Source organism: Aquarana catesbeiana, linkage group LG03 (assembly GCF_042186555.1).
Source record: "Aquarana catesbeiana isolate 2022-GZ linkage group LG03, ASM4218655v1, whole genome shotgun sequence".
NCBI lineage: Eukaryota > Metazoa > Chordata > Amphibia > Anura > Ranidae > Aquarana > Aquarana catesbeiana.
In genome coordinates this window covers 340,978,819-341,005,238 of record NC_133326.1, presented here as the reverse complement: position 1 = coordinate 341,005,238, position 26,420 = coordinate 340,978,819, and the positions used below count along the sequence as shown (strand labels likewise).

Here is a 26,420-nt window from a genome sequence, read left to right as displayed (position 1 = left end):
ATACAATGCATTCTTAAAAAGTACATCATTCTAATATCTGTAAAATTTTAATCAAACTAAACTCTTCACAGTCCTAGGCTATTCAATTATACAATAAAAAGTGCATAAGCTTTAGTTAAAGATGCACATGCAAAAAAAAAATCATTATATTCAGATATATGGACATCTCCTAAAAACCCAACAATGATCTTTACATACTCATTCGCTTTTGGTCTGTTAAATACTGTATACCAGTGGTCATCGACCCTGTCCTCAGGGCCCACTAACAGGCCAGGTTTGCAAGATAACTGAAATACATCACAGGTGATATCATTTGCTGCTTGGTGATTGCAGTATTCTAGTCTGCATCTCCCTAAGGTAATACATAAAACCTGATCGGTTAGTGGGCCCCGAGGACAGGGTTGATGACCACTGCTGTATACCATTGAAAATGTTTTGTTGCATCTATTTAATAAGGACAAAAATATACCTCTTGATCTTGGTTCTAAAGGCAAAATGTTTTGTTTCCATAATGCATTCCCTGCTTTAAGATAAAAAATATTTTACAGCTTGATATCCTCCCCCACTTCCCTAAATACCTACCTGAGTACTCAATCTATCCAGTGCTGTCCACTGCTGGATCTCTTTTTCCTCTCTTCTTCAGCTGTTTTTTTTCCCCCATACATGTTTTTATCATCAGCGATATGCATTTCATGTTTATTATTGATTGATTGTTAATAAATTTGTATACATTTTTTACCATTACTGCCTTGTGTCCTCAAAGTCCCACTCTTTGAGGAATTTTGTTCTTTAATATATGCCAGAATGGGATGCACAGGCAGTCCAGTCAGTTAGACGGGGCAAAGCTTCATTATTACTTTGGTTTGCGCAAAAGTTATAGCGTCTACAACATGGGGGATAGATTTATGGCATTTTTATTATTATTATTTTTTTTACTAGTAAAATCAGTGATTTTTATCAGGACTGTGATATTGCGGCAGACAAATCGGACACTTTTGACACATTTTTGGGACCAGTGACATTTATACAGCGATCGGTGCTATAAAAATGCACTGATTACTGTATAAATGTCACTGGCAGGGAAGGGGATAACACTAGGGGGGTGATCAAGGGGTTAACTGTGTCCCCTAGGTGTGTTCTAACTGTGGGGAGGGTAGGACTGACCCAGGGGAGGAGAGAGATCCCATTTGAGAGGACAGCAAATTTACACTGTTATACAAGCTGTACACTCACTACTTTACATTGTAGCAAAGTGTAATTTCTTCAGTTTTGTCACATGAAAAAATATTTACAAAAATGTGGAGGATGTACTCACTTTTGTGAGATACTGTATGTCTATCTGGACACTCCCCCATATTCAAGGAACATGCCCAAACTAGGATATGGCCAATAACATCATAGCATAGGTGATTGCTGACTGAATAGCACTGCACACTAACTGCTAGAGTACTCACAATGAAGCCAGTGTAGGGTGGAATGATGTGGACCAGTCTCTGATTTTAATTGCTTGACTACAAATCAGGATCTGGGAACATGAATGCTGGAGTACCTGAGGTGTGGGTCTACACTTCTAGGCTCCAGTCCAGGCATTTAGAAGCCATGCCAAACTATCCACATATCCAGCAGGGTTGCTATATAGCTTAATCATACATAGTAAGCCATCTATTACCTAAGGTTACCTGTTTAAATATTGGACACATTACCAGCATAACTACAACCCCTGGCAAAAATTATGGAATCACCAGTCCCTGAGGATGTTCCTTCAGTTGTTTATTGTTGTAGAAAAAAAGCAGATCACGGACATGGCCAAAAACTAAAGGCATTTCAAATGGCAACTTTCTGGCTTTAAGAAACACTAAAAGAAATCAAGAAAAATAATTGTGGTGGCCAGTAACAGTTAGATTTATAGAACAAGCACAGGGAATAAATTATGGAATCACTCAATTCTGAGGAAAAAATTATGGAATCACCCTGTAAATTTTCATTACAAACACTAACACCTGCATCAGATTAAATCTGCTTGTTAGTATGTAGGTAAAAAGGAGTGATCACACCTTGGAGAGCTGTTGCAACAAGTGGACTGACATGAAGCATGGCTCCAACACCAGAGATGTCAATTGAAAAAAAGGAGAGGATTATCAAACTCCTTAAAGAGGGTAAATCATCACGCAGTGTTGCACAAGATGTTGGTTGTTCAGTCGGCTGTGTCTAAAACATGGACCAAATACAAACAACATGGGAAGGTGGTTAAAGGCAAGCATACTGGTAGACCAAGGAAGACATCAAAGCGTCAAGACAGAAAACTTAAAGCAATATGCCTTGAAAACAGAAAATGTACAACAAAACAAATGAGGAACAAATGGTAGGAAACTGGAGTCAACATCTGTGACCAAACTGTAAGAAACTGCCTAAAGGAAATGGGATTTACATACAGAAAAGCTAAAAGAAAGCCATCTCTAACACCTAAACACAAAAAAACAAGGTTACAATGGGCTAAGGAAAGGCAATCGTGGACTGTGGATGATTGGATGAAAGTCATATTCAGCGATGAATCTCGAATCTGCATTGGGCAAGGTGATGATTATTATTATACAGGATTTATATAGCGCCAACAGTTTACGTAGCGCTTTACAACTTAACTTTTGTTTGGTGCCGTTCCAATGAGATTTATGCAGACGACTGTCTGAAGAAAACATGCAAATTTCCACAGTCAATTATGATATGGGTCTGCATGTCAGGTAAAGGCACTGGGGAGATGGCTGTCATTAAATCTTCAATAAATGCACAGGTTTACATTGAAATTTTGGACACTTTTCTTATCCCATCTACTGAAAGGATGTTTGGGGATGATGAAATCATTTATCAAGATGATAATGCATCTTGCCATAGAGCAAAAACTGTGAAAAAACTCCTTGAAGAAAGACACATAAGGTCAATATCATGGCCTGCAAACAGTCCGGATCTCAATCCAATTGAAAATCTGTGGTGGAAGTTAAAGAAAATGGTCCATGACAAGGCTCCAACCTGCAAAGATGATTTGGCAACAGAAATCAGAGAAGGATGGAGCCAGATTGATGAAGAGTACTGTTTATCACTCATTAAGTCAATGCCTCAGAGACTGCAAGCAGTTATAAAAGCCAGAGGTGGTGCAACAAAGTACTAGTGATGTGTTGGAGTGTTATTTTGTTTGTTTGTTTTTCATGATTCCATAATTTTTTCCTCAGAGTTGAGTGATACCATAATTTATTCCCTGTGCTTGTTCTATAAATCTTATGCCCCGTACACACGGTCGGACTTTGTTCGGACATTCCGACAACAAAATCCTAGGATTTTTTCCGACGGATGTTGGCTCAAACTTCTCTTGCATACACACGGTCACACAAAGTTGTCGGAAAATCCGATCGTTCTAAACGCGGTGACGTAAAACACGTACGTCGGGACTATAAACGGGGCAGTGGCCAATAGCTTTCATCTCTTTATTTATTCTGAGCATGCGTGGCACTTTGTCCGTCGGATTTGTGTACACACGATCGGAATTTCCGACAACGGATTTTGTTGTCGGAAAATTTTATAGCCTGCTCTCAAACTTTGTGTGTCGGAAAATCCGATGGAAAATGTGTGATGGAGCCTACACACGGTCGGAATTTCCGACAACAAGGTCCTATCACACATTTTCCGTCAGAAAATCCGACCATGTGTACGGGGCATAACTGTTACTGGCCACCACAATTATTTTTCTTGATTTCTTTTAGTGTTTCTTAAAGCCAGAAAGTTGCCATTTCAAATGCCTTTAGTTTTTGGCCATGTCCGTGATCTGCTTTTTTTCTACAACAATAAACAACTGAAGGAACATCCTCAGGGACTGGTGATTCCATAATTTTTGCCAGGGGTTGTAGCAGTCAATGCTACATTGTTACTTACCATTAGGAGGGTGAACATGGTTTGTCCTACATTGAAGCCATGTCGCCAGTTGTGATAAGTAATTTTTCTGTATCCTTTACTTACCGAGAATAAAAAACGCACTAAGACCTGTAAAGTAACAAATTATAACAAATAATACAAATGTTCCCATATGACAGGTTGTAAAAATGTATTACCCAAATGGTGATCAGCATACAGTACATGAAAGTAAAAAATGGAAGCCACTGTATATTCAAATAAAGTTTTTAAAAGGAACCCTTGGTACAGTGCATAATGTAGCCATCTGTAGTATATACTGTGTAAACAGCTATTACCCTTGTTGGCTTTTCTCTCTAAATAGTTACACAGTTTACTACCTGTATTGACTTTAAAAACAGAAAATGTTACTGTTTAAGTAACTGCGCTGAAGAGATTACAATTCCCTTTTGTATCCTGTGATGCCGAGGTAAGAAAAGGGGAGAATGGGAATCCCCAAGACAGGAGGGCATATAACCTTTGCAGAGGTTCTAACCTCATTAGAGAGATTTCCCAGCACTTCCTGTCCCTCTGACACCCTTCAACCAGGTCACAACCCTCTAGCACCTGTTATGTTATTTATGGGAATTGGTGTTAATGGATAGAAGCAGGCAGTGACAGAGCTGATCAGAAGATTGTATGCCAGTGTTTTCTCTGTTTACTGAATCCCAGTTGGGAAGACTTTGAGTTTTGCTGAACATGCCTTTGCAAGGCAAGCAAGTTTTTTTTTTTACCTGTTCTGAATAAATAAAATTAAGGCATGACAGCCTAAAACCATGTATGGTAAGTGGATTGACTTCCTCTACACTCAATGTTATATGTTATATAACATTTGAATGTAAGTGGAGATTTCCTTTAAAGGGTAATTCCTCTTTCGTGGGAAAAAAAAAGCAAATTTAAAAAAATAATAATATAACGTCTAAAATTCTGACGCAAGTGTCATTTAATTGAATGTTATTAAAAATTACCTTTCCTTTTCAATCTGCAGCTCTGACATTTTCTGTAAAATGCAATGCAATATGGCTACCTGGAGGTGTTCTGTGCACAGATGGTGTACAGAACAACCCCCCCCCCCCCCCGCCCCCCAGAAATGTAATTTCATGCTTGTGTAGTTGGCTTACTTATTTTCTCAGAAGTCTGCACTAAGATAGAAGTGAGATTTGGGGCATCCCCTGCAACAAAAATGTCATTTTTGGTGAGATACTCCCAAAGGGAAATCACAGCCAAAGGGATACAGTCCCTGCCACTTTCCTCATTTGCGCCCTGCAGCAGGCTGAGTGATAATGATAAAATCACTCCCATTAGATTCACTTTCCACATGGACACAGAAACAAACATCTATTTCTTCAGAATAACAAAAGGTAGAATCTGCAACAATGTTTGTCAAAATCCTTGCAATGTACGTATATTACCCACAGGGTAATGTTTTTTTGCTCAACAAAAGTGCAGTTACTTTTATAATGCTGCTATATCAGGGTAATCTATGTACAAAGCAAGTAAATTGCCTAAAAATAATACTTGTTCAGAGCAAGAAAGCTAATTAATGTCAGGTTAGTGTAGTAAGACTAATGAAAACAAGTCTTTCTAGGTATATGGTTATATTGTGGTTTTAGATATAAGAGCACATCTTTTATTATACTTGTCTTTTTCAAACAATGGCCAGGGGAAGGCATTGATGCATGAGCCATATGCAAAGCATTATGAACTGTCAACGTATATGGCTGCTGGGCAGTCTCATGCTATTCAGTTATTTATCTCTACTAACTAATTAGATAACTATATTTGCAGAATATAACCCTATATAGGTCACTAGCCTCTTTCTGCTGAATCAGCAGAGACAAATACGCCTTCTAAAATTTTTATAGCTAATGATCTTAGATCCTGACCATAGGCATTGTTTGGTTGTTATACTTCCCAGCCAACGTTGGATCAGGTTCTTGCACAATTGCTTTAAATTGTTCAAATTATGCAAATCTTCAATACCTCTCTGTGTATGGTAAACTTTAGTACTGCAAACTGTAGTTAGAATGTGAGTGTTGTTACTGTGTTAGAATGAGAGTGTAATTTATGTTCCTTTTTCAGTATAAAGGTAAGGAGTCAAGATAACTTACCTCCTGAGGTATATGAAATTTGTCAACTACTTCTAACTCATAGTACATCTGTATAGCACATTTCACCAAGAAAAGCTCACTTTGTGGCAAGTCACTAAAGTGAAATTCATAGATCTCAGCCTCCTCTGGATCTGGTAGTTCTTCTTGCTGTAAAAGAAGTGCAAGTCTAATTAGTTTTATGTTGAAAATGCAACTTGATGTTTATTACCAGAGCCTGCAAGTAGCAAATGATTGTCACCTTGCAGTGAATCTGTACTAATTCGGAGTGAATTTGTACTTTTAATTTTTGTCCCACACCAAAGTCCTTGTGTAATTTGCGTGTTACCTTAAAGTCAGAGTATGAGCAAAAAAACATTTGGGGTTATTTACTAAAGGCAAATCCACTTTGCACTACAAGTGCACTGCAAATGCACTTGAAATTGTACTGAAAGTGCACTTGGAAGTAAAGTCGCTGTAGATCCGAGGGGGACATGCAAGGAAAATAAAAAACAGCATTTTAGCTTGCACATGATTGGATGATAAAATCAGCAGAGCTTCCCCTCATTTCAGATCTACCCCTCAGATTTACAGGGACTGCACTTCCAAGTGCACTAGCAGTGCATTTTCAAGTGCACTTGTAGTGCAAAGTGGATTTGCCTTTCGTAAATAACCCCCATTGCCCCATCTCCATGTAACAGGAGTTAGCAATTGTCCTCTCAGGCAGCCTCTGCTGCATCTATGGAGCAAGGAAAGAGACTCACATGCTCTGCATCTATGGAGCAAGGAAAGAGACTCACATGCTCTGCATCTATGGAGCAAGAAAAGAGACTCACAAGTAGTGAGTTTTTCACAGGACTTCATTGGTTGACAGGGGTGGTGTGGGGAAGGCTTGTATCAGAAACAAAAGCGATGGCATATCGGACAAACATGTTATTTTCCCTTAATAGTTAAAGTTTAGATTCAATTTAAGCTCCACCTTAATGGTCACCTTTTTTTATGTAGATGACATTTCTGCTTTGTTTGTTCTGCTGTTGGGAAGAGTATGTAATCTATTTAAAGAGGAACTCCCTGACCCATTTAATTTTTAAAAATCTCTGTTTATCTGATAGCTTGTTCTCAAACCAGATGCTTACCTACCCAGTGGGATCAGCATTGTCCCGCTGCAGTTTGTTTCTCCAGTGCCACGGCTCAGGTCCTGTGTCACCATCCTCCATGTAATGTAATTAGAAGGTAGCTGTCACTTCTGATTATAAGCAGCCACCTTCATATGATGAGCCCCTAGACCCACCACCCTGGGTTATGTGGTGTGCTTATTCCACAAGGCATCAGGAGGGAAGCACATCCTGAAAATGGAGGACAGGGGGTGGTCCAGAATGTGCAGAAAAAAAAAAAGATAAGGGTTGTAGAAGAAGAAAGTTTATTTTCAGTGTGAAAGTCTGCTTTAGCAAAGGTGAAGAAAGAATGAAAAGTTTTAAATTGTACTTGGGCAGGACAAAAGTGGTTTCTTAAAGTGCATTGGGGCATTGCAGAAGTGGTTGCAGAGTACATTTTTTCAATCAGACACACGCTCCCTGTGTAGACTCATGAAGATAAAAGGTTCTGTAAGGCATAGCCATTTTGTAGCCCTAGTAAACAGAAAGCATGCCTATGTCATGAGCAAGTATGACCATCTTTTATAAGTAGAACAAGGTTATCAACAGACACTGAATATTTAATAACTATTAAAAGGATTATGGTTCTCCTTTAATATATTTATTCCAGAAAGAAAGTTTTACAACAGTGAATTCAAAATAGACACCACAATATGCTGCATAATGCTAAAAAAAATGTTCACTTAAATTCAAGAAAGAAATTTAGTTAGCACGGGTTTCCTCTTACAGACCCCCCTTACATTTCCTAATAGCTCATTTGTTCCCAGACGCTTACCTAAATGATGTATGTTCCCCTGCATACCTTTGTATTGGAACTTTGACGGATTTGGGCTTGCTTAGATTTACACATTAAACATATGCATTTTGTAAAAATGTAATACAATATATTTTGTTTACGTACTTACTTTTCCATTCAGATATATTTAATCAATGCATGATTTGGCAGTGAGACATGATTACAATGTATTTCTACTTACCAATATTTCATACATTTCTTCCTCTTCACACTCTTCTGGCAATCGGTTGTATACTTCCTTTGTTTTCTATAAACAAAATTTGCATTGTTAAAGAAGGGCATATTGCGTTCAGTAATTTTAAAGTATAACTATGGGCTTGTTTACACTTGCTCAATATATTGACGCTTATCAAATGCGCCTATAGCGTTAATGCGCACTAATAGGTGAGGTTGATGAGCGTTTAATGAACATTAACAAAGCTCCCCCAAACGCCCCTCAATCACCTGCTTTCAATGCCAGTGTAAACTAGGCCTAAAGGCAAAACTTTTTTTTTTTACGTTTTGAGTAGAGATGGATTAGAACCCCTGTCACTTTTTATTACAGTCTGTGCCCCTGTTAAGGAGATTCACTCTCTCTATTTCTCCTGTTTGCCATTATCATTTAAAGTGAAAGTAAAAGAAAATCCCAAATTTTGGGTTGTCCCGAGAAAAGTAATGGAGGGGAAACATTCTAATGGGGACACTAGTTCTGGTAACCTGGGGGGGGGGGGGGGCCTCAAGGAATTCCCTTAATTTACAGGGATTTCCTCTCTCTTACTGTTTGGCTATGGGACAGGAAGTGAAATAAATCTCCGCAATGGGACACAGATGGTGAGAAAAAATCTGACAGGGGTTATAACCCTCCTATACCCTATCCAAAAAAAAAATGCCTATAGTTCTACTTTAAGGTCTACTCACTGTACAAACACATTTTTTAGTGGGTTAATTAATTTGATCTGCTAGAGTGAGTTTGGCGTAAAGTCGGATCAGCAGGAACAAGCCAATTTTCAGTCAGTGTACCGCTCTCTGTTACATAGTTACATAGTTAGTAAGGTTGAATAAAGACACCAGTCCATCCAGTTCAACCTGAGTGAGTGTGTGACTCATTAGACTGGCTTCTGTTGAAAAGTCCTGCTGGAAAAGCAGCATTTGATCACTGTGTGCAGCTGTTGGCTGAAGAGCAAACGCAATCGCTGATCAGGGTATTCCGACAAGGGGAGTACCCACCGTCAGAATACAATGGAACAACAGGGGAGATCCCTGCATCCACATCACTTGTGTGAATGTGGTGATCTATCAGTTTCTTTTTTGTTCAACGGACTGGTTGTACCCACCTTTGGAATTTGGGCTTTAGGTTTATCATCTAAAGCATATCTCTAGGCAACTTTTTTAAAGTGAATTTTTCATAGAGTAGGAGACAATTAAAACCTATATTTCTTATTTTGGATTGTTGGGACAAGAGGTGAGGGAAAATCTTCCTAATGGGTCTACCGATAGCTTATCTAAGTGTTCACTGTTACTTCCAAAACGTAAAAAAAAAAAAAAAATAGTGTGCCTCGGTCAAGGTTTAACTAATGTTAGTTCACAAATAAACTGAATGGATTGGTGGACACATGCTAAGTCATTACATTTATAGATTAATGTTGGTTCTGTGACATTAACTAAGTGTAGTTCTGTGGAATTAGTTTGAATTAAAAGGACTGCTGTCTAAGCATGTTACTCTTTATAAAAGTCACATTCCTTAGTGTCTCTAATGAAAAACAGCCTGTGGGATATAAACTTTCCTGTACCATCTGCAAAACATTTCAATTGTTGTGAACAAGCACGGTTCTTTTCGTGTGAAACACGTCAACTGATCATCATTGCAATTTTGTCTGGCTCATGACAATAAAGACATTTCTACAGCATCTTTTGTATTCAATCTTTTCTTCTCTTCTTGATATTGCCTATGGTGATGAGCCGGGATTAGCACCTTGGACCGGGTGTGCATTTTTTGCCTGAAGCGGTGTGTGCCCTTGTTCTGTTACCATCTGCAAAACCTTGGGCATTCCTTTACACTATAACTAGCGTTGATTTAGGTTGGGTACAAAAGGTGACAAAGGAACATCATAATCCAGTAAGAAGGCCAATGGGATAACCTACGCAATAGCAAGAATCACAGGGCAGAGACCTGAAGCATCAGAAAAGCACAGTGAAGTCATCAAAAGTAATTGTGATATACAGTGCCCTGAAAAAGTATTTATACCCCTTGAAATTTTCCACATTTTGTCATGTTACAACCAAAAATGTAAATTAATTTTATTGGGATTATATGTGATAGACCAACACAGAGTGGCACATAACTGTGAAGTGGAAGGAAAATGATAAATGGTTTTCAAAATGTTTTAAAAATAAATATCTGAAAAGTGTGGTGTGCATTTGTATTCAGCCCCCCTAAGTCAATACTTTGTAGATCCACCTTTCGCTGCAATTACAGGTGCAAGTCTTTTTGTCTTTTTGGGTATGTCTCTACCAGCTTTGCACATCTAGAGAGTGACATTTTTGCCCATTCTTCTTTGCGAAATAGCTCAAGTTCTGCAGATTGGATGGAGAGCGTCTGTGAACAGCAATTTTCAAGTCTTCTCAATTGGATTTAGGTCTGGATTTTGACTGGGCCATTCTAACACATGAATATGCTTTGATCTAAACCATTCCATTGTAGCTCTGCCTGTATGTTTAGAGTCGTTCTCCTGCTGGAAGGGGAACCTCTGCCCCAGTCTCAAGCTTTTGCAGACTCTAACAGGTTTTCTTCTAGATTGCCCTGTATTTGACTCCATCTATCTTCCCATCAACTCTGACCAGCTTCCCTGTCCCTGCTGGAGAAAAGCATTCACACAACATGATGCTGCCACCACCATGTTTCACGATGGGGATGGTGTGTTCAGGGTGATGTGCAATGTTAGTTTTCTGACACACATAGCATTTTGCTTTTAGGACAAAAAGTTCAATTTTGGTCTCATCTGACCAGAGCACCTTCTTCCACATGTTTGCTATGTCCCTCACATGGCTTCTCGCAAACTGCAAACAAGCTTCTTATGGCTTTCTTTCAACAATGGCTTTCTTCTTGCCACTCTTCCATAAAGGCCAGATTTGTGGAGTGCACAACTAAGAGTTGTCCTGTGGACATAGTTACATAGTGGTAAGGTTGAAAAAAGAGACAAGTCCATCGAGTCCAACCTGTGTGCGTGCACTTTTATGTCAATATTACATTGTATATTCCTGTATGTTGTGGAAGTTTAGGTGCCTATCTAATAATTTTTTGAAATGATCGATGCTCCCTGCTGAAACCACTGCTTGTGGAAGAGAAATCCACATCCTTACCGCTCTTACAGTAAAGAACCCTCTACACAGTTTAAGGCTAAACCGCTTTTCTTCTAATTTTAGTGAGTAGCCGCAAGTCTTTTTAAATGTGGGTAAAATATCGGGGAAAATTTTTATCCCTATTGTGGGGTCACCAGTACGGTATTTGTACATTGAAGTCATATCCCCTCTCAAGCGTCTCTTCTCTAGAGAGAATAAGTTCAGTGTTTGTAATCTTTCCTCATAACTAAGATCCTCCAGTCCCTTTATTAGCTTTGTTGCCCTTCTCTGGACTCTCTCCAGTTCCAGCACATCTTTCCTGAGGATTGGAGCCCAGAACTGTACGGCATACTCCAGTTGCGACCAGACCAGAGTCTTGTAGAGTGGGAGAATTACCGTTTTATCTCTGGAGATAATTCCTTTTTAATGCATGCCAATATTCTATTGGCTTTGCTTGCAGCAGCTTGGCATTGTATGTCATCGCTAAGCCTGTCATCTACTAGGACCCTCAGGTCCTTTTCCATCTTAGATTGCCCCAGAGGTTCTCCCCCTAGTGAGTAGATTGCATTCGTGTTTTTGCCACCCAAATGCATTATTTTACATTTTTCTACATTAAACCTCATTTGCCATGTAGTTGCCCACCTTATTAATTTGTTCGGATCTTCTTGCAAGGTTTCCACATCCTGCGGAGAAGCTATTGCCCTGCCTAACTTAGTATCGTCCGCAAATACTGAGATTGAGCTTTTTATCCCGTCCTCCAGATCATTTTATGAATAAATTAAAAAGGACTGGTCCCAGGACAGAACCCTGGGGGACCACGCTCTCCACACCGGACCATTCCAAGTACTCACCATTTATTACTACACTCTGAACTGGTCCCTGTGGCCAGTTTTCAATCCATGTACTCACCCTTTGGTCCATGCCAACAGACCTTAGTTTGTACAGTAAACATTTATGGGGAACTGTACCAAATACTTTTGCAAAATCCAGATACACCACATCTACTGGTCTTCCTTTAACTAGATGGCAGCTCATTTCTTCATAGAAGGTTAATAGATTGGTTTGGCAAGAATGATTTTTCATGCATCCATGCTGATTTCTGCTAATGATACTGTTTTCATTACTAAAATCTTGTATATAGTCCCTTATTATGCTCTCCAAGAGCTTGCAAACTATTGATGTTAGGCTAACTGGTCTGTAGTTCCCAGGGATATAGTTCCTTAAGGACACTCGGGCGCAAGCCATCTGGTCCCGGTGACTTATTTATGTTAAGTTTTTCAAGTCTATTCCTAATTCTATCCTCTGTTAGCCATGAGGGTGCTTCCTGTGATGTGTCATGAAGATAAACCTTGCAGATTTGGTTACTGAAGCCCCCTGTTTCCCCTTGTGAAGACTGAGGAGAAGAATACATTCAATACCTTCACTATCTCTCCATCCTTTGTAACCAGATTCCCTTCATCATTCTTTATGGGGCCGATATGATTTTGTCCTCCCTCTTTTACTATTAATGTACTTAAAGAATTTCTTGGGATTTATTTTACTCTCCTCCGCTATGTGCTTTTGTGTTCTATCTTATCCACCCTGGTTGCACCCTCACATTTCTTATTGCATTCTTTGTACAGTTGGAATGCTGATGATGACCCCTCAGCCTTGTATTTTTTGAAAGCCTTCTCCTTTGCTTTTATATACATTTTTATGTTGGAGTTAAGCCACCCAGGACTTATATTAGCTCTTTTAAATTTATTACCCATTGGGATGCACTGGCTAATACCCTTATTTAATGTGCTCCTAAAGCACACCCCTTTTTCCCCTGTTCTTTGTTCCTAGGATTTTATCCCATTTAATATCTTCTAGCAAGGAGAGTAGTTTAAGGAAGTTGGCTCTTTTGAAATTCAGTGTCTTTGTATGTAATACTCCCAGTATTACTTTCCCCTTGGTTTCCTCCCTCTGTAGCTCTATCCATAAGGATTCCACCTCCTCCCTTGCTCCATTAGTGATGTTGTCCCTCACATTCACCTGTATCATTTTTGATATACAGCCATACCCCTCTCCTCCCCCTTTTTTACCCTCCCTATCTCTGTGATATAGGGAATACCCTTGAATGGTTGCCAGCCAATCACAAGAGCTGTTGAACCAAGTCTCTGAAATTCCCACAAAATCTAAATCCTCCTCATACAATAGCAGCTCTAGTTCTCCCATCTTGTCCGCCAGACTTCTGGCATTGGTGAACAAGCTTTGTAATTTTGTCTGGACACATGCTATCTCCTTATTGGGTGTTCTGTGGTTGCAATTAGGCGACAGGTACTCACAGTACACAGGTGCTTAACAATGCACAGGTGCTCAACAATACACTGTCAGTCAATTTTTTTTTTTTTTTTGGGTGTCTCTCTGCTCAGTCGCCCCTTGTATTCTGACACTTTGCAGCAGTCAGTCAAACCTTCAGTCCTGCCGCTTCTCTAATCCATGTGTCGCACTGCCCCTCCGGTCTGTAGTTCACTTACCCGCTGTCTCTCCCAGTCAGCCTTCCACCTCCCGGTCCCACTGGATCTCCTCCCGCCTCCTCTATCTGAGTTTGTGGGGTGATTACTGTCCCACTCCACCACCACGATGTCCCGCTCCTGCCCGCCGCTCTTGGTTCGCGGGTCACCCGCTGCCGCTCGGTCGGGGGGGTCATCTGTTCCCGCTGCCTCTCGGTCGCTGCATAGATTTTGAGCTATGGATCTATGCAGCATCTCCAGAGTTACCGTGGGCCTCTTGGCTGCTTCTCTGATTAATGCTCTCCTTGCCCGGCCTGTCAGTTTAGGTGGACGGCCATGTCTTGGTAGGTTTCCAGTCGTGCCATACTCTTTTCATTTTCAGATGATGGATTGAACAGTGCTCCGTGAGATGTTAAAAACTTGGCATATTTTTCATAACCTAACCCTGCTTTAAACTTCTCCACAACTTTATCCCTGACCTGTCTGGTGTGTTCTTTGGCCTTCGTGATGCTGTTTGTTCACTAAGGTTTTCTAACAAACCTCTGAGGGCTTCACAGAACAGTTGTATTTATACTGAGATTAAATTACACACAGGTGGACTCTATTTATTAATTAGTTGACTTCTGAAGGCAGTTGCATCCATTAGATTTTAGTTAGGGGTGTCAGAGTAAAGGGGGCTGAATACAAATGCACGCCACACTTTTCAGATATTTATTTGTAAAACATTTTGAAAACCATTTATCATTTTCCTTCCAATTCACAATTATCTGCCAGTTTGTGTTGGTCTATCACATAAAATCCCAATAAAATACATTTACGTTTTTGGTTGTAACATGACTAATTGTGGAAAATTTCAAGGGGTGTGAATACTTTTTCAAGGCACTGTATATAACCATAAAAATAAAAAACAAACTGCGCTAAGTGTCCCTAAATAACAAAAAAGCAGCAGCTCTGCTGCGAGATACACACAGTCAAAACACAATAAAAAGGGAAAGAGCTGTGCTAAACCATATACCTAAATGTAAAAAATATAAACATAACTTTAAAGTCTGTGGTAGGCATGAATATCACTATGTGGAAAAAGAAGTGAGGAATTGTGTATCACTTTTAGGTCCTCTCGTGATGCTATTAATTCATAACATGATGTGAAAGATCCCTTCACCACACAGAATGCACGCTTACCAGATAGCAAGCTGCTTTATAAATATTTTTGTTGAAAAAACTAAAAATTAATATTAGTAAAGCCATTTTAGCAAGATTCAGTAAAACCAGTTGAAACACAATAAATGCTTTAAATTATCTTTTCAATAAATTTCATAGTGTACGGCCAAACAGTGAAATTTCTATTTATTAAATAAATTAGGAAATAAATTGTATTACATAACTCTTTTTCCTGTTTTTCAGCAGTATTATCTATTGAAAATACTGAAAGTCTGAGAACTTATCCCCTCTGGCCAGCAGTCCAGGGCCAGCTAGCTTCTTAGCACATAACACTCAGTCCAGCAAGACATTCAGTTGTTCCCATCTCCCCCCAGCTTAATTGTCATTTACCCAGTCACCAGATAATTTTTGTCATTGTCATTGATACCTGGTATGAGACCTGGTGACTGGGAATTTTCCAGCCCTGATATATTGTGAAATAAAATAAGATTCTCAGCATACTGAGGTGTCCGTTTATGAAGCAGTGAAATCTATTCACTGCTTCGTTCTCCGGCATTCACAGTGAAGATTTTTCTCCTCTGTGTGCCTGTTTATGAAGCTTTGTAGATCGCTTCACCTTTGGAGGAGTGAAGAGATCTACAAATGCTTTCAACAGTGGAGAACGGCCCCTGATACTGGAATCTCGTGAGACTTTACGAGATTACAGCACCAGAAATACAGAGATGTCAGTTTATTAAGCAGTGATAAATTATCACCGCTCAATACACGGACGATTAATGTTAATAAAATAATGAGTCCCCCTACATTATATACATATGTATACACACACACACACATTATATATACATGTATATACACACACATTATATATATATATACATATACACATTATATGTATATATGTATATATATGTATACACATAAATATGACAGGGGGACATGCTTACAGTGTTGAGGGGTCTGAACGAGGCATAAGGAAGTTAAAAATCTTCCTCCTTCCCCCTCAGATCCCCCGAGATTTCCTCTTCACTCCCCGATTCACCACCTCTGAGCTGGTGAACCTGGGAGTGTGAATTCTGACTCAGATCGCCAGTGAAGCGGTGAGATCACCGCTTCATAAACTGGCCGTTACTGTGTCATTCATGAGGATTCTCCGTGTGTAGAGATAATCGGCGGGAGAACAAGTTCAAACATGTTCTCCCCCGATTATCACTGTTTCATAAACTGTTTATGGACTGTGATCAGCGGCGATCCTCGGGATCACCGCTGATCACTGTTCATAAACGGACACCTGAACCTGATATGAAAGTGGTGAAAATGTCTTGGCATTTTAGATGACACGGAAGTAACATGCTTTATACACATGCTCTTTTATGTGCTCCTTTGTGTAAGTGCATTACTTTTTCCTATTAAATGTTAGCTGGTTTTTACACTATGGTGAGTTTTCTTTTTCTGGGTTATCCTTCTGAGCATACCTATTGAAAGAGATTGGCTCCCTTGGATCTGTACAAGGACTCAGACCATCTGCCCTGCTCCATTACAGGAGATATGAGCTGCCACTTGATTTCCCCTCTGCGGATAAAGGCCCAGGCTGGGTAATAAGCCACAAGATCTTTCACGTCATGTTGTCACTTAAAATCATCACGAGAGGACCTAAAAGTGATACACAATTTCTCACTTCTTTTTCCACATAGTGGTGTTCATGGCTACCACAGACTTTAAGTTTATTTTTATATTTTTTACATTTAGGTGTATGGTTTAGCGCAGCTCTTTCCCTTTTTACTGTATATAACCACATATGAATAAATATGCAATAATTAAAATAAAAATAAGAAATAAAAATAGTTGTGTTACTCTACCAGGACTATTTGTAGCTCGTCATTGCTGCACTTTATATGATAGTTGACCATATCTTGATAAATATCTTTCCTATTCTCCAGTTTGTTCATCTTATCATACGTATCTGTATTTAGGACAGACCAGCCAAGGAACTGTGTCAAAGACTGCAGGAAGAAAATAGCAATTAGGCATCCTGTAAATGTTAAATGTTAAGGCATCATTATTCAATCAGCAAATACAAACTTCAATAAAAAAACAAAAGGAGACTGCTTTATAAACATTTTTGAAAAAACTAAAAATAACTATTAGTAAAGCCATTTTAGCAAGATTCAGTAAAACCTATTGAAATGCAATATATGCTTTAAATGATCTTTTCAATAAATTTCATACTGTACGGCAGAACAGTGAAATTTCTACTTAGTAAATAAATTAGGAAACAAATTGTATTACATAAATCTTTTTTCCTGTTCTTATCCCCTGAACTTTTCCCCTCTGGCCAGCAGTGCGCACCATCAGTCCAGGGCCCTAGCTGCTCGGCACATAATACTCAGTTCAGCAGGACATTCAGATATTCCTACCCCCCCCCCCCCCAGCTTAATTGTCAATTACCCAGTCACCAGAGAATTTATGTCATTGCCATTGAGACCTGGTATGAGACCTGGTGACTGGGAGATGCCCAGCCCTGATTTATTGTGAATTAAAATAAGATTCTCAGCATACTAAACCTGACATGAAAGTGGTGTAAATGACTTGGCATTTTAGATGACATAGAAGTAACATTATAGTAGTATGGAATCAATAGTATATATGCCACTCCAAGCCTGCCTATTTCCCTGTACCTGTGGGGACTTGTACATTCCCATCAAGTACCAGGGCCTTGTACCATCCCATTTCCCTGTACCTTTCTATCAGGTACACACATAGGAACACATCCCAGCTTAGCTGTGACACTTGTGTTAAGCAAAAATTAAGGGGTTGCACATTGATATCATCACTGATGCAAAACCAGCTTCAATATAATAAGTAGCGGATTCACTATATATATAGTCTTAGCTGTCCACCAGTCTTTCCAAAATGTTGCCCCCCATTTGAGACTCAACCATGGAGACATGATCTTCATGATTCACCCCTTAATGGGGTGAATTGTGTTGGAGCAGGAGATGCCCTTAATGGGGTGAAACTTGTTGGAGAGGGAGGTGGACAGGCAAGACTATGTGTTCTGAATCTTCTACTTATTATATTAAAGCTGGTTTTACAGGTGATGGCATAAGTGTGCAGCCCATTCATTTCTACTTGACAAACGTAACATAAGCTGTAGCTTTTTTTTTTTTATAATCAAAATTTTTTTATTTTCTATTATACTTTTCACAATTCACAATTATACATCCTTAATTTCATACTTTACAGTAACTACATAAGATTAACATATTGGACCTTAACAAGAAACCAACTGGTAACATCGTTCTCTTACAACTGACCCTATCCCCTCCCAAAAAAAAAAAAGAAAAAAGGAGAGAAAGAGGGAAACCGCTGTCTGTCTCAACCCCCTCCCACACCCGACATGTGTTCGACAACCAAGTATATCCTGTGACTGATGAAATTCCCAGTAATTGTGCGTATCAATCTGTGTATTCAATTCCCCCATAAGCTGTAGCTTGATTACATGTTTTGACTGCAAAAAAGAACAGCAGAAATCTCACTAGTTATGGAAAGCCTGTGTATTTGTGATTTGCCTTTCTATAAAAAAAATATGATAACATCTTTATGATTGATTTTCCTTCAGCTGTTTTGTTCCTGGCCATCCATATATAAAGTAAAGCTATTGACATCTTCTGAAGTCATACTGGAACATCATAGAACTGGTGATGATGATTGTAACAGTCTGGTGAAGGGGGTTATGGGGGTTATGGGGACACAGGCAATACATTGGGGGTCTGTAATCTTAAAAAGGTTAAGAATCCTAGGTCTATAGAATGATGTTCAACAGTTCTGTACCTACCTACCTTACAATTTATGGACAAGGCCACAGATAGTAACTATTTAGGTGCATCTAAAGCTAAAGTATTTATTTAGATTTGTATAATGTTTATAAGGGTTAGAACCGCTGACAGATTTTTATTGCTGTCTGTGTCTTTGCATGGGAGCATCCCTCTCTCTATTGACCATTGGGAGCATCCCTCTCTGATGACCATTCTAATAAAGACAGAGAGAAAATCAAAAATTTTGAGTTGTCCCCTCTAGGAAAAGATTTCCCATCCTTTGAAAAGATATTCTCCTGGTGTGTCTCAAGACAGAAAAGGAAAGAAAGGAACACAGACATTAAAAAAAAAAATTACAGTGGTTTTAAACATTCCCTACTGTATCCAAAACTAAAAGAAATCTTTTGGTTTTATTTGTACTTTAATAACAAGTTCATCAACTGGCTATCCTGTAAAAATTGGCAGAAAGATGGAGATGGGAATGAAAGCCTGATTGAACTATCAGTTTAATGTAGGTAAATATATTTCTGGTGCATCAAAACCAAAGCCCTTGAATTCTTAGTGTTGCAGACATTGTTTAAAAGTTAATTGCACCTCTGCAGAACAAATGTCGGTGCTTGCATATGATTCGTGTAGTATCTGTCAGGAACAGGCTCATGAATTTGTCTCAGAAGGTGGACACTAAGATTGCAGGGTGCATAATGGATACTACTTCCTCAGTGCAGCTCAGCAACTACAATAAAGTGCAATAATACGGTGTAAAGATGTGTTAAAAAGTCCATAAAAGTGACTGAACAATCTTCATATAAATGATGTGACTTGATACAAGTGCTTGACCTCGTGAGACCCGTAACCTCTAGTAAGATGGAAGGCTTACCGGATCACCAGCGACCCCCCTTACTCAGGGAGGTCAGAAAGCACAAAGTAAGGGGGGTCGCTGGTCATCCGGTAAGCCTTCCATCTTACTAGAGGTGACGGGTCTCATGAGGTCAAGCACTTGTATCAAGTCACATCATTTATATGAAGATTGTTCAGTCACTTTTATGGACTTTTTAACACATCTTTACACCGTATTATTGCACTTTATTGTAGTAATTTGTTTATATGATATCTGGTCTTGTTCATATAGTGATTGATAATGCAAATCTATCAACTGGCACATGGTTTATATAGTGATTGATATATGTTAATTTTACATATACCACTCTGACACATTTTTGTGCACATTTGCACTTTATAAATATTGCAAATACTTATACACAATTTATGGCACAAGCGCTGCACTTTATTCTTCTATATTTTGATTTTGTGCCCAGTATCTGGGTTATGGTGTTCAGCTGCTTTTTGATGCTAATTTTATACTGAGCGCGGATATTTACCTACCTACATATATAAAAAATATGTACTAGTTTTAGTCATACATTCAATTTTCTTGTTTTTTATTGGCAGCATAGAGGCTTAGATAACTAGTTCCAACAGCAACAAAAAACAAATATGCTATGACAGTTACTATTAGGTCAGTATACATTGTTTTTTTGTATTATCTATAAATTAAGTATGTTTTATTATGCATTATTGTGTTATAAGGTATACTTACTTCAGTTAACACTTCGTCCATTTCATCAAATGGCTTTCCATCTTTTCTGTTGTAAAAAGTTGCAACTCCCACTATTTCTTCCTTTTTGTTAACGATAGGCATTGAAAGGACATTTTTGATCATCCACCCAGAATCATCAACTGGGCCTTTCTATGAAGATAAAAGAACATACTTTGGAGTACATGTTCTAGAAATGTGTGTGACGGCCTTTACCACAACTAGAGATGTTTTCATAAATTACAGAGAAGGCATTTGCTCTGAGCCAATTTGTGTAGAATGTCCAAAAACAGATTAGGACCAGAAATAAAACAATATCTTGGCTCCCTGATGCTCTTGGAAGCCACAACTTTCTACAACAGTCTCTGATTTATACTTTATATGTTACCTGTGAACAGTTAAAGAAATAAACATGTGCAATTATTGAAAGTGGAACTGGAGGAAAACAGCTAAATACACAGTTGTTAATTGATTTGCCAAATAAATTAATTCTGTTCAGACGATGTTGAGATTTGAAATTTACTAGATGGACCAAACCAAATTAAAGTGGCTTTGTTATGTTTAATCAACCAGTGGAAGCTGCAGAGAACAGTCATATCACCTGCCTAGGTGTGTAGTAGGACAGATCCTACTACACACCTAGGCAGGTGATATGACTGTTCTCTGCAGCTTCCACTGGTTGATTTACTAAAATTGGAGAGTGCAAAATCTGGTGCAGCTCTCAACTTCCAGGTTTTTTGTCAAAGCTTTATTGAACAAGCTGAAGTTAGAAGCTGATTGGTTTCTATGCAGAGCTGCACCAGGTTTTTCACTCTCCAGTTTTAGTAAATCAACCCCCCAGGGTCAGCCCTCTGCCTTCAGTTTATTAATTGGCCAATGAATCAGCATCATCACTACAGGCTGTAAATTTGAATCAGGAAACAGAAGAATCATCTTCCTGGTCATTCAGTGTGTCAGAGATGTGTAAATTGCACAATTATCTGAGTTACAGAGTTACAATAATGTTGGCAGGTAAAGCAGTTTACTTCTCTGTATTTGATCTGGGCACTTAGCTGTTCGCTGCAGTTTTGCTTTAGCTCTTTGACTGCCTAGGATGCATTACACATAATACCCCTAGGACACAACACCATAGGTAACCCTGTACACTTTAGAGGATTAACAACTATTTTTTTGTTTAAAACTAAACAGACTTTTAGCTCCTTAGTTATATGTTTTTACGCCTTTGATTTTCAATGTTTCCAAATAACGCACAATTAAAATTTGACATATTTATGCAATATACATTGTATTAACTGTTTTATGTTTTGGAGTTTCTTGGTATGGTGAGCATGTGACTTGCTCCCCTGTGACGATCAGGCATAGCAGCCAATTGCTAAACACAAGCACTGTCTCATGACCAAGTTAGTGACATCACCATTCCTTGACTGTGATGGAGATAGGAGCGGTGATGTAGCACAGGTGAGGTGAGTTGAGGGAGGCCTTTGCTGAGACACTGTCACATTGCCCTACATTGACATATTGATATGTAAGGCTTTCTGTATACTGTACATATTATATCAAGGAGTCTATGGTGGGTGAGCTTGGGAATGCCACTCCTGCAATACAATCAAGTGAGCAAATGGGATTTTCAGATCACCAGATTACAGACAAAAAGGAATTGGGTAAACTCGTGCCTTACAGCTATGCCTGGGTGAAAGCTGAATTGGTAGGATGTACTCCCAGTATGCATTTCAAGCCTTATATTTAAAATAACTTAAAGTGATGCTAAAGGTTCGTTTTTAAAAAAAAAAAATAACAAACATGTCATACTTACCTCCACTGTGCAGCTCATTTTGCACAGAGTGGCCCCGAACCTGGTCTTCGTAAGTAAAATGGGGGGACTGGGAGGCCCATCACTGACAGGTGTTTTTTCACCTTAATGCATAGGATGCATTAAGGTGAAAAAACACTAACCTTTCCAACCCTTTTAAGTAAATTTTTATTTATTTTTTTTAACTGTCGTGGAACTCTTTACCTGAAACGCAAAGTAATCATCAGCAGCTGTGTTCATAAGGTTGCAAATCTGAAAGAAACATTTTTATTTAGTAAGAGGGAATTCACGCTCACAACAAATTGTTTCTTAGCCTATAATATTGATACTTTTATAGCTTCCAGTTAGAAAAAAATTGAAGTGCATTTCGCTAGTATATTTCCAGTTTTATCCTGATTGTAGTCCTCCTTGAAATACCAAGGCTCATTTACTAAAAGAGTGAGGAGTTAATAGATTTAAATACATTGAGTAAAGATCCACCTTAATTATGCAATCGTGTAAAAAGAACATTTCTCTTTATTTACTTCACCTGCACACATGATTGGCTATTCAAAGAGATTACAGCTACAACTTATTGAGTGAAGTTTCTCAATTTCTTTAGTAAATCTGTCTCAAAATATGTGGAATTAAGACTACAACTTCTTATTTCAAACTCTACTACAGTACATATGAAGATAGGCTTATCTTTTGTAAAAAAAAAAATAGCATATTTTTGCAGTCCTTCCAATGTATGATATATTATAGAACACTCATACTTACAAGACCATTTTCTGCAACGTATGTGGGCAGTTTACTAGCCAAGGCCCAGTGATCTGCTGGTGGATTCCTAAAATGTTAAAGAAAAAATTATGATATCTATTGCACTCTAATAAAGGGAATACAGGAGATTTGTCAGGGAAATGGCCGTGTTGTGGGCAATTCCACCAGTAACCGTCATGGTTGCGCCAGATAAGTTTCCGTGCACCTGCGCGCACGCAGATGCGCGATAGCCAGGCCACGGCAGTCTGCGCACACACGGGCGCATGCCCTGATCTTGTGGGCACACCCCTGGCCTATTTAAACTTGCCACTGACACTTGCAGTTTGCTGGATTATCAAACAGCTTCCTGTGTTCCTGTGCCCTGTATTCTCTGAAGACCCCTGGTTTGACCTCTGCTTGGCTTGACCTGTGTTCCTGTTTATCTCCTCGCTCTGACCCCGGCTTGGCTGACTACTCTCCGATCTTCTGCCCCCTGTGTATGACCCGGCTTGTTCCTGTACCTCTCTCGGACTGTCTTCTGGTATCTGATCCCTGGCCTGGCTGCGGACCCTGTTCCAGGTTAACCCTGCTATTGCTACTCAAGACTTCTCTTCGCATGGCTTCCACAACGCACTCAAGCTACTTACAGCCTACCAGTCAGCTTACAGTATCCCTGGCAACACGAGCACCTTTGGGCATTGCATCCCCTGTATCAAATCTAGGGAAGCGCTGCACTCAACAGCAAGGGACACCCTCTCAGCAACCCGGTCTCACACTACAGACTTGACAGTATAATCCAGCCATGACTGAGGCCGGCAGAGGTGTATCCCCATTAGAGACTTTGTGTCAACAAGCCACTATTCTGATCCAAGCAGTTCAGAAGTTACAGGAAGGCTATCTTCAACTAACGGATAAGTTGCAACACCTGCTAGAGTCATCTGCTCAAGAACAACCCTCTGCGGCTCCTTTGATGATGTTCCCGCCTCCAGAACCCCGAGTTCCGGAGCGATTCTCCGGAGACCGGAAGAAGTTCAAATCCTTCAAGACTGCCTGCTTATTGTACCTAGCTATGCAACCCCGGACTTTTGCTTTAGAGACTGTTAAAGTGGGGTTCCTCATCTCTTTGCTGTCCGATGAACCTCAGGCCTGGAACCATAACTTATGGGAAGAAAAGAGTCCAGTGGTTTGCACAGTGGACGCATTGCTGGCGGCTATGGCACAACCCTATGAGGATCTCCAGCATACTGTCACCGCTGAAGCCGCCCTGCATTCTCTGCAGCAGGGTAGGCGACCAGTAGAGGACTATACCGTGGACTTCCGTCGGTGGTCCGCAGACACAGCCTGGAATGAGGAAGTTTTGCTACACCAGTTCCGCCTAGGACTCTCTGAATCCCTCAAAGATGAGATGGCCAGGATCGGAATTCCCACTACACTTGAGGCTCTCATCCAATTATCTATCCAACTGGATCGATGTTTGTGGGAGAGACAGTCTGACCGATCACTAACCTGCAGACCCGCCAGTTCATCCACCTTTGGATCAGTTCCTAAGCAGATTGGCCTGTTACGTTCCGCATTAACTCCTGATGAAAGACGTTGTCGTATCCTAGCCAATCTCTGCCTCTATTGCGGAGGAGACGGACATTACCTATGTGGCTATCCCAGAAGGTCCAAGAAGCCACCCACCTACTCTCCAGTATATTTCCAGGTTTCCGGGACTTCTCCCTCACAGCTTGTTCTCCCCATTACACTGCAGTTGGGAGAAGAAGAGATCCGGCTCCGGGCTATAATCGATTCTGGAGCATGCAGTTGCTTTGTGGACTTGAACCTGGCAAGAAATCTTAGGTTGCCCCTCCTCCACAAGAAACGGGGTCTGGAAGTCCTTTTAGCAGATGGCACATTACCTGATTCTGGCCTTGTCACTCTAGAGACTGTTCCTCTCCTTATTACTTCTCCCGATGGCCATCGGAAATTCATACGTTTTGATGCCTTGAGCTCACCTATGTCTCCAATTATCTTGGTTATTCCTTGGCTCCAAGCCTATAACCCCCAGATCGATTGGATCAAGAAGGAAGTCCTGTTCACTTCCCCCTATTGCCAACAACATTGTCTCACCCCTGAATACAGAGATACCACCAGTTGTCTGACAGTCCAGTCTGTATCCCCCACTAACCAGGATGTACCCCGGGCGTACCACGAATTCCTGGACGTCTTTGATAAGAGAAAATGCCCATGTTCTACCACCACACCGGCCATATGATTGTCCTATCGAACTGCTTCCAGGGGCCGAGATTCCATTTGGACATATATTTCCCCTCTCTGAAGTGGAATTAGGGGCACTAATACATAGACGAAAACCTGGCAAAGGGCTTCATCTGTCCCTCTTCCTCTCCTGCCAGTGCTGGCATTTTCTTTGTCGAAAAAAAGGATAAGACTTTAAGACCATGTGTAGACTATAGGGAACTAAATAAAATCACCATAAAAAAACGATATCCACTTCCACTGGTTCCCGAACTCTTCCAGAGACTTCGTTCAGCCCAAGTATTCACCAAACTCAACCTCCGGGGTGCCTACAACCTCGTTCCCATCCGTGAGGGTGATGAATGGAAGATGGAATTCAGAACGAGGTTCGGGCACTTTGAGTATTTGGTGATGCTGTTTGGGCTCTGTAACGCTCCGGCTACCTTCCAGCACTTCGTGAACAACATCTTCCGGGAATATCTTGACTACTTCGTCATCATCTATCTGGATGACATCCTTATATTCTCAGCCACCTTGGAGCTCCATCGGACTCATGTAAAAACAGTATTACTCACACTAAGGAAACACGGACTTTACGCGAAAGCAGAGAATTGGGACTTTGAAAAGAAATCAATACAATTCCTAGGGCTCATCATCTCTACCAGTGGTGTAGCTATGGACCCACAGAAGGTGCAGGCAATCCTAGATTGGCCAACTCCGTCAGATAAGAAGGGGGTACAAAGGTTTGTAGGCTTTGCAAACTTCTATAGAAGGTTTATAAAGAACTTTTCTTCTATCATTTCGCCCATAAACCAAGTGACCCGCCTACATGTTCGTTTCCTGTGGTCCCCCGAAGCCCAATCTGCTTTTGAAAAACTGAAGTCTTTGTTTACCTCTGCACCAATTCTTCAACATCCTGATCCTGCCCTGTGCTACATTTTATAGGTAGATGCCTTGGAGGTAGCTACAGGAGCAGTACTTTCTCAGCACCTGGGACCCAAGTCTCTGCTTCACCCTGTGGCCTTCTCCTCCTGGAACATGAGCCAGCCTGAGAGAAATTACGATGTAGGTGATCGTGAGCTTCTGGCCATTAAGACAGCCTTAGAAGAGTGAAGATACCTTCTTGAGGGAGCCACGCACCCTATAATTATATTTATTGATTACAGAAACCTTGAGTAATTCCGCACTGCCAAACGCCTGAGACCCCGTCAAGCTGCGCTGGGCTCTGTTTTTTTCACGATTTAACTTCCACATTACCTACCACCCTGGTTCCAAAAACGGAAAGGCCGATGC

At 40.1% G+C, this 26,420-nt stretch overlaps 1 protein-coding gene across 2 annotated transcripts in view; it reads right to left on the bottom strand.

Moving 5' to 3' along the window:
* The window catches only part of PDE6A (phosphodiesterase 6A), a 178,351-nt gene that overhangs the window by 37,510 nt on the left and 114,421 nt on the right, over positions 1–26,420 (bottom strand). For both annotated transcript variants that reach the window (XM_073620560.1, XM_073620561.1), the window contains exons 7-13: positions 22,911–22,977; positions 22,356–22,403; positions 20,345–20,494; positions 16,789–16,932; positions 8,155–8,220; positions 6,048–6,194; positions 3,922–4,029 (exon numbers count right to left, since the gene is read on the bottom strand). In XM_073620560.1, the coding sequence (XP_073476661.1) occupies positions 3,922–4,029; positions 6,048–6,194; positions 8,155–8,220; positions 16,789–16,932; positions 20,345–20,494; positions 22,356–22,403; positions 22,911–22,977 (730 nt within the window). The remainder of the gene's footprint in view (positions 1–3,921; positions 4,030–6,047; positions 6,195–8,154; positions 8,221–16,788; positions 16,933–20,344; positions 20,495–22,355; positions 22,404–22,910; positions 22,978–26,420) is intronic.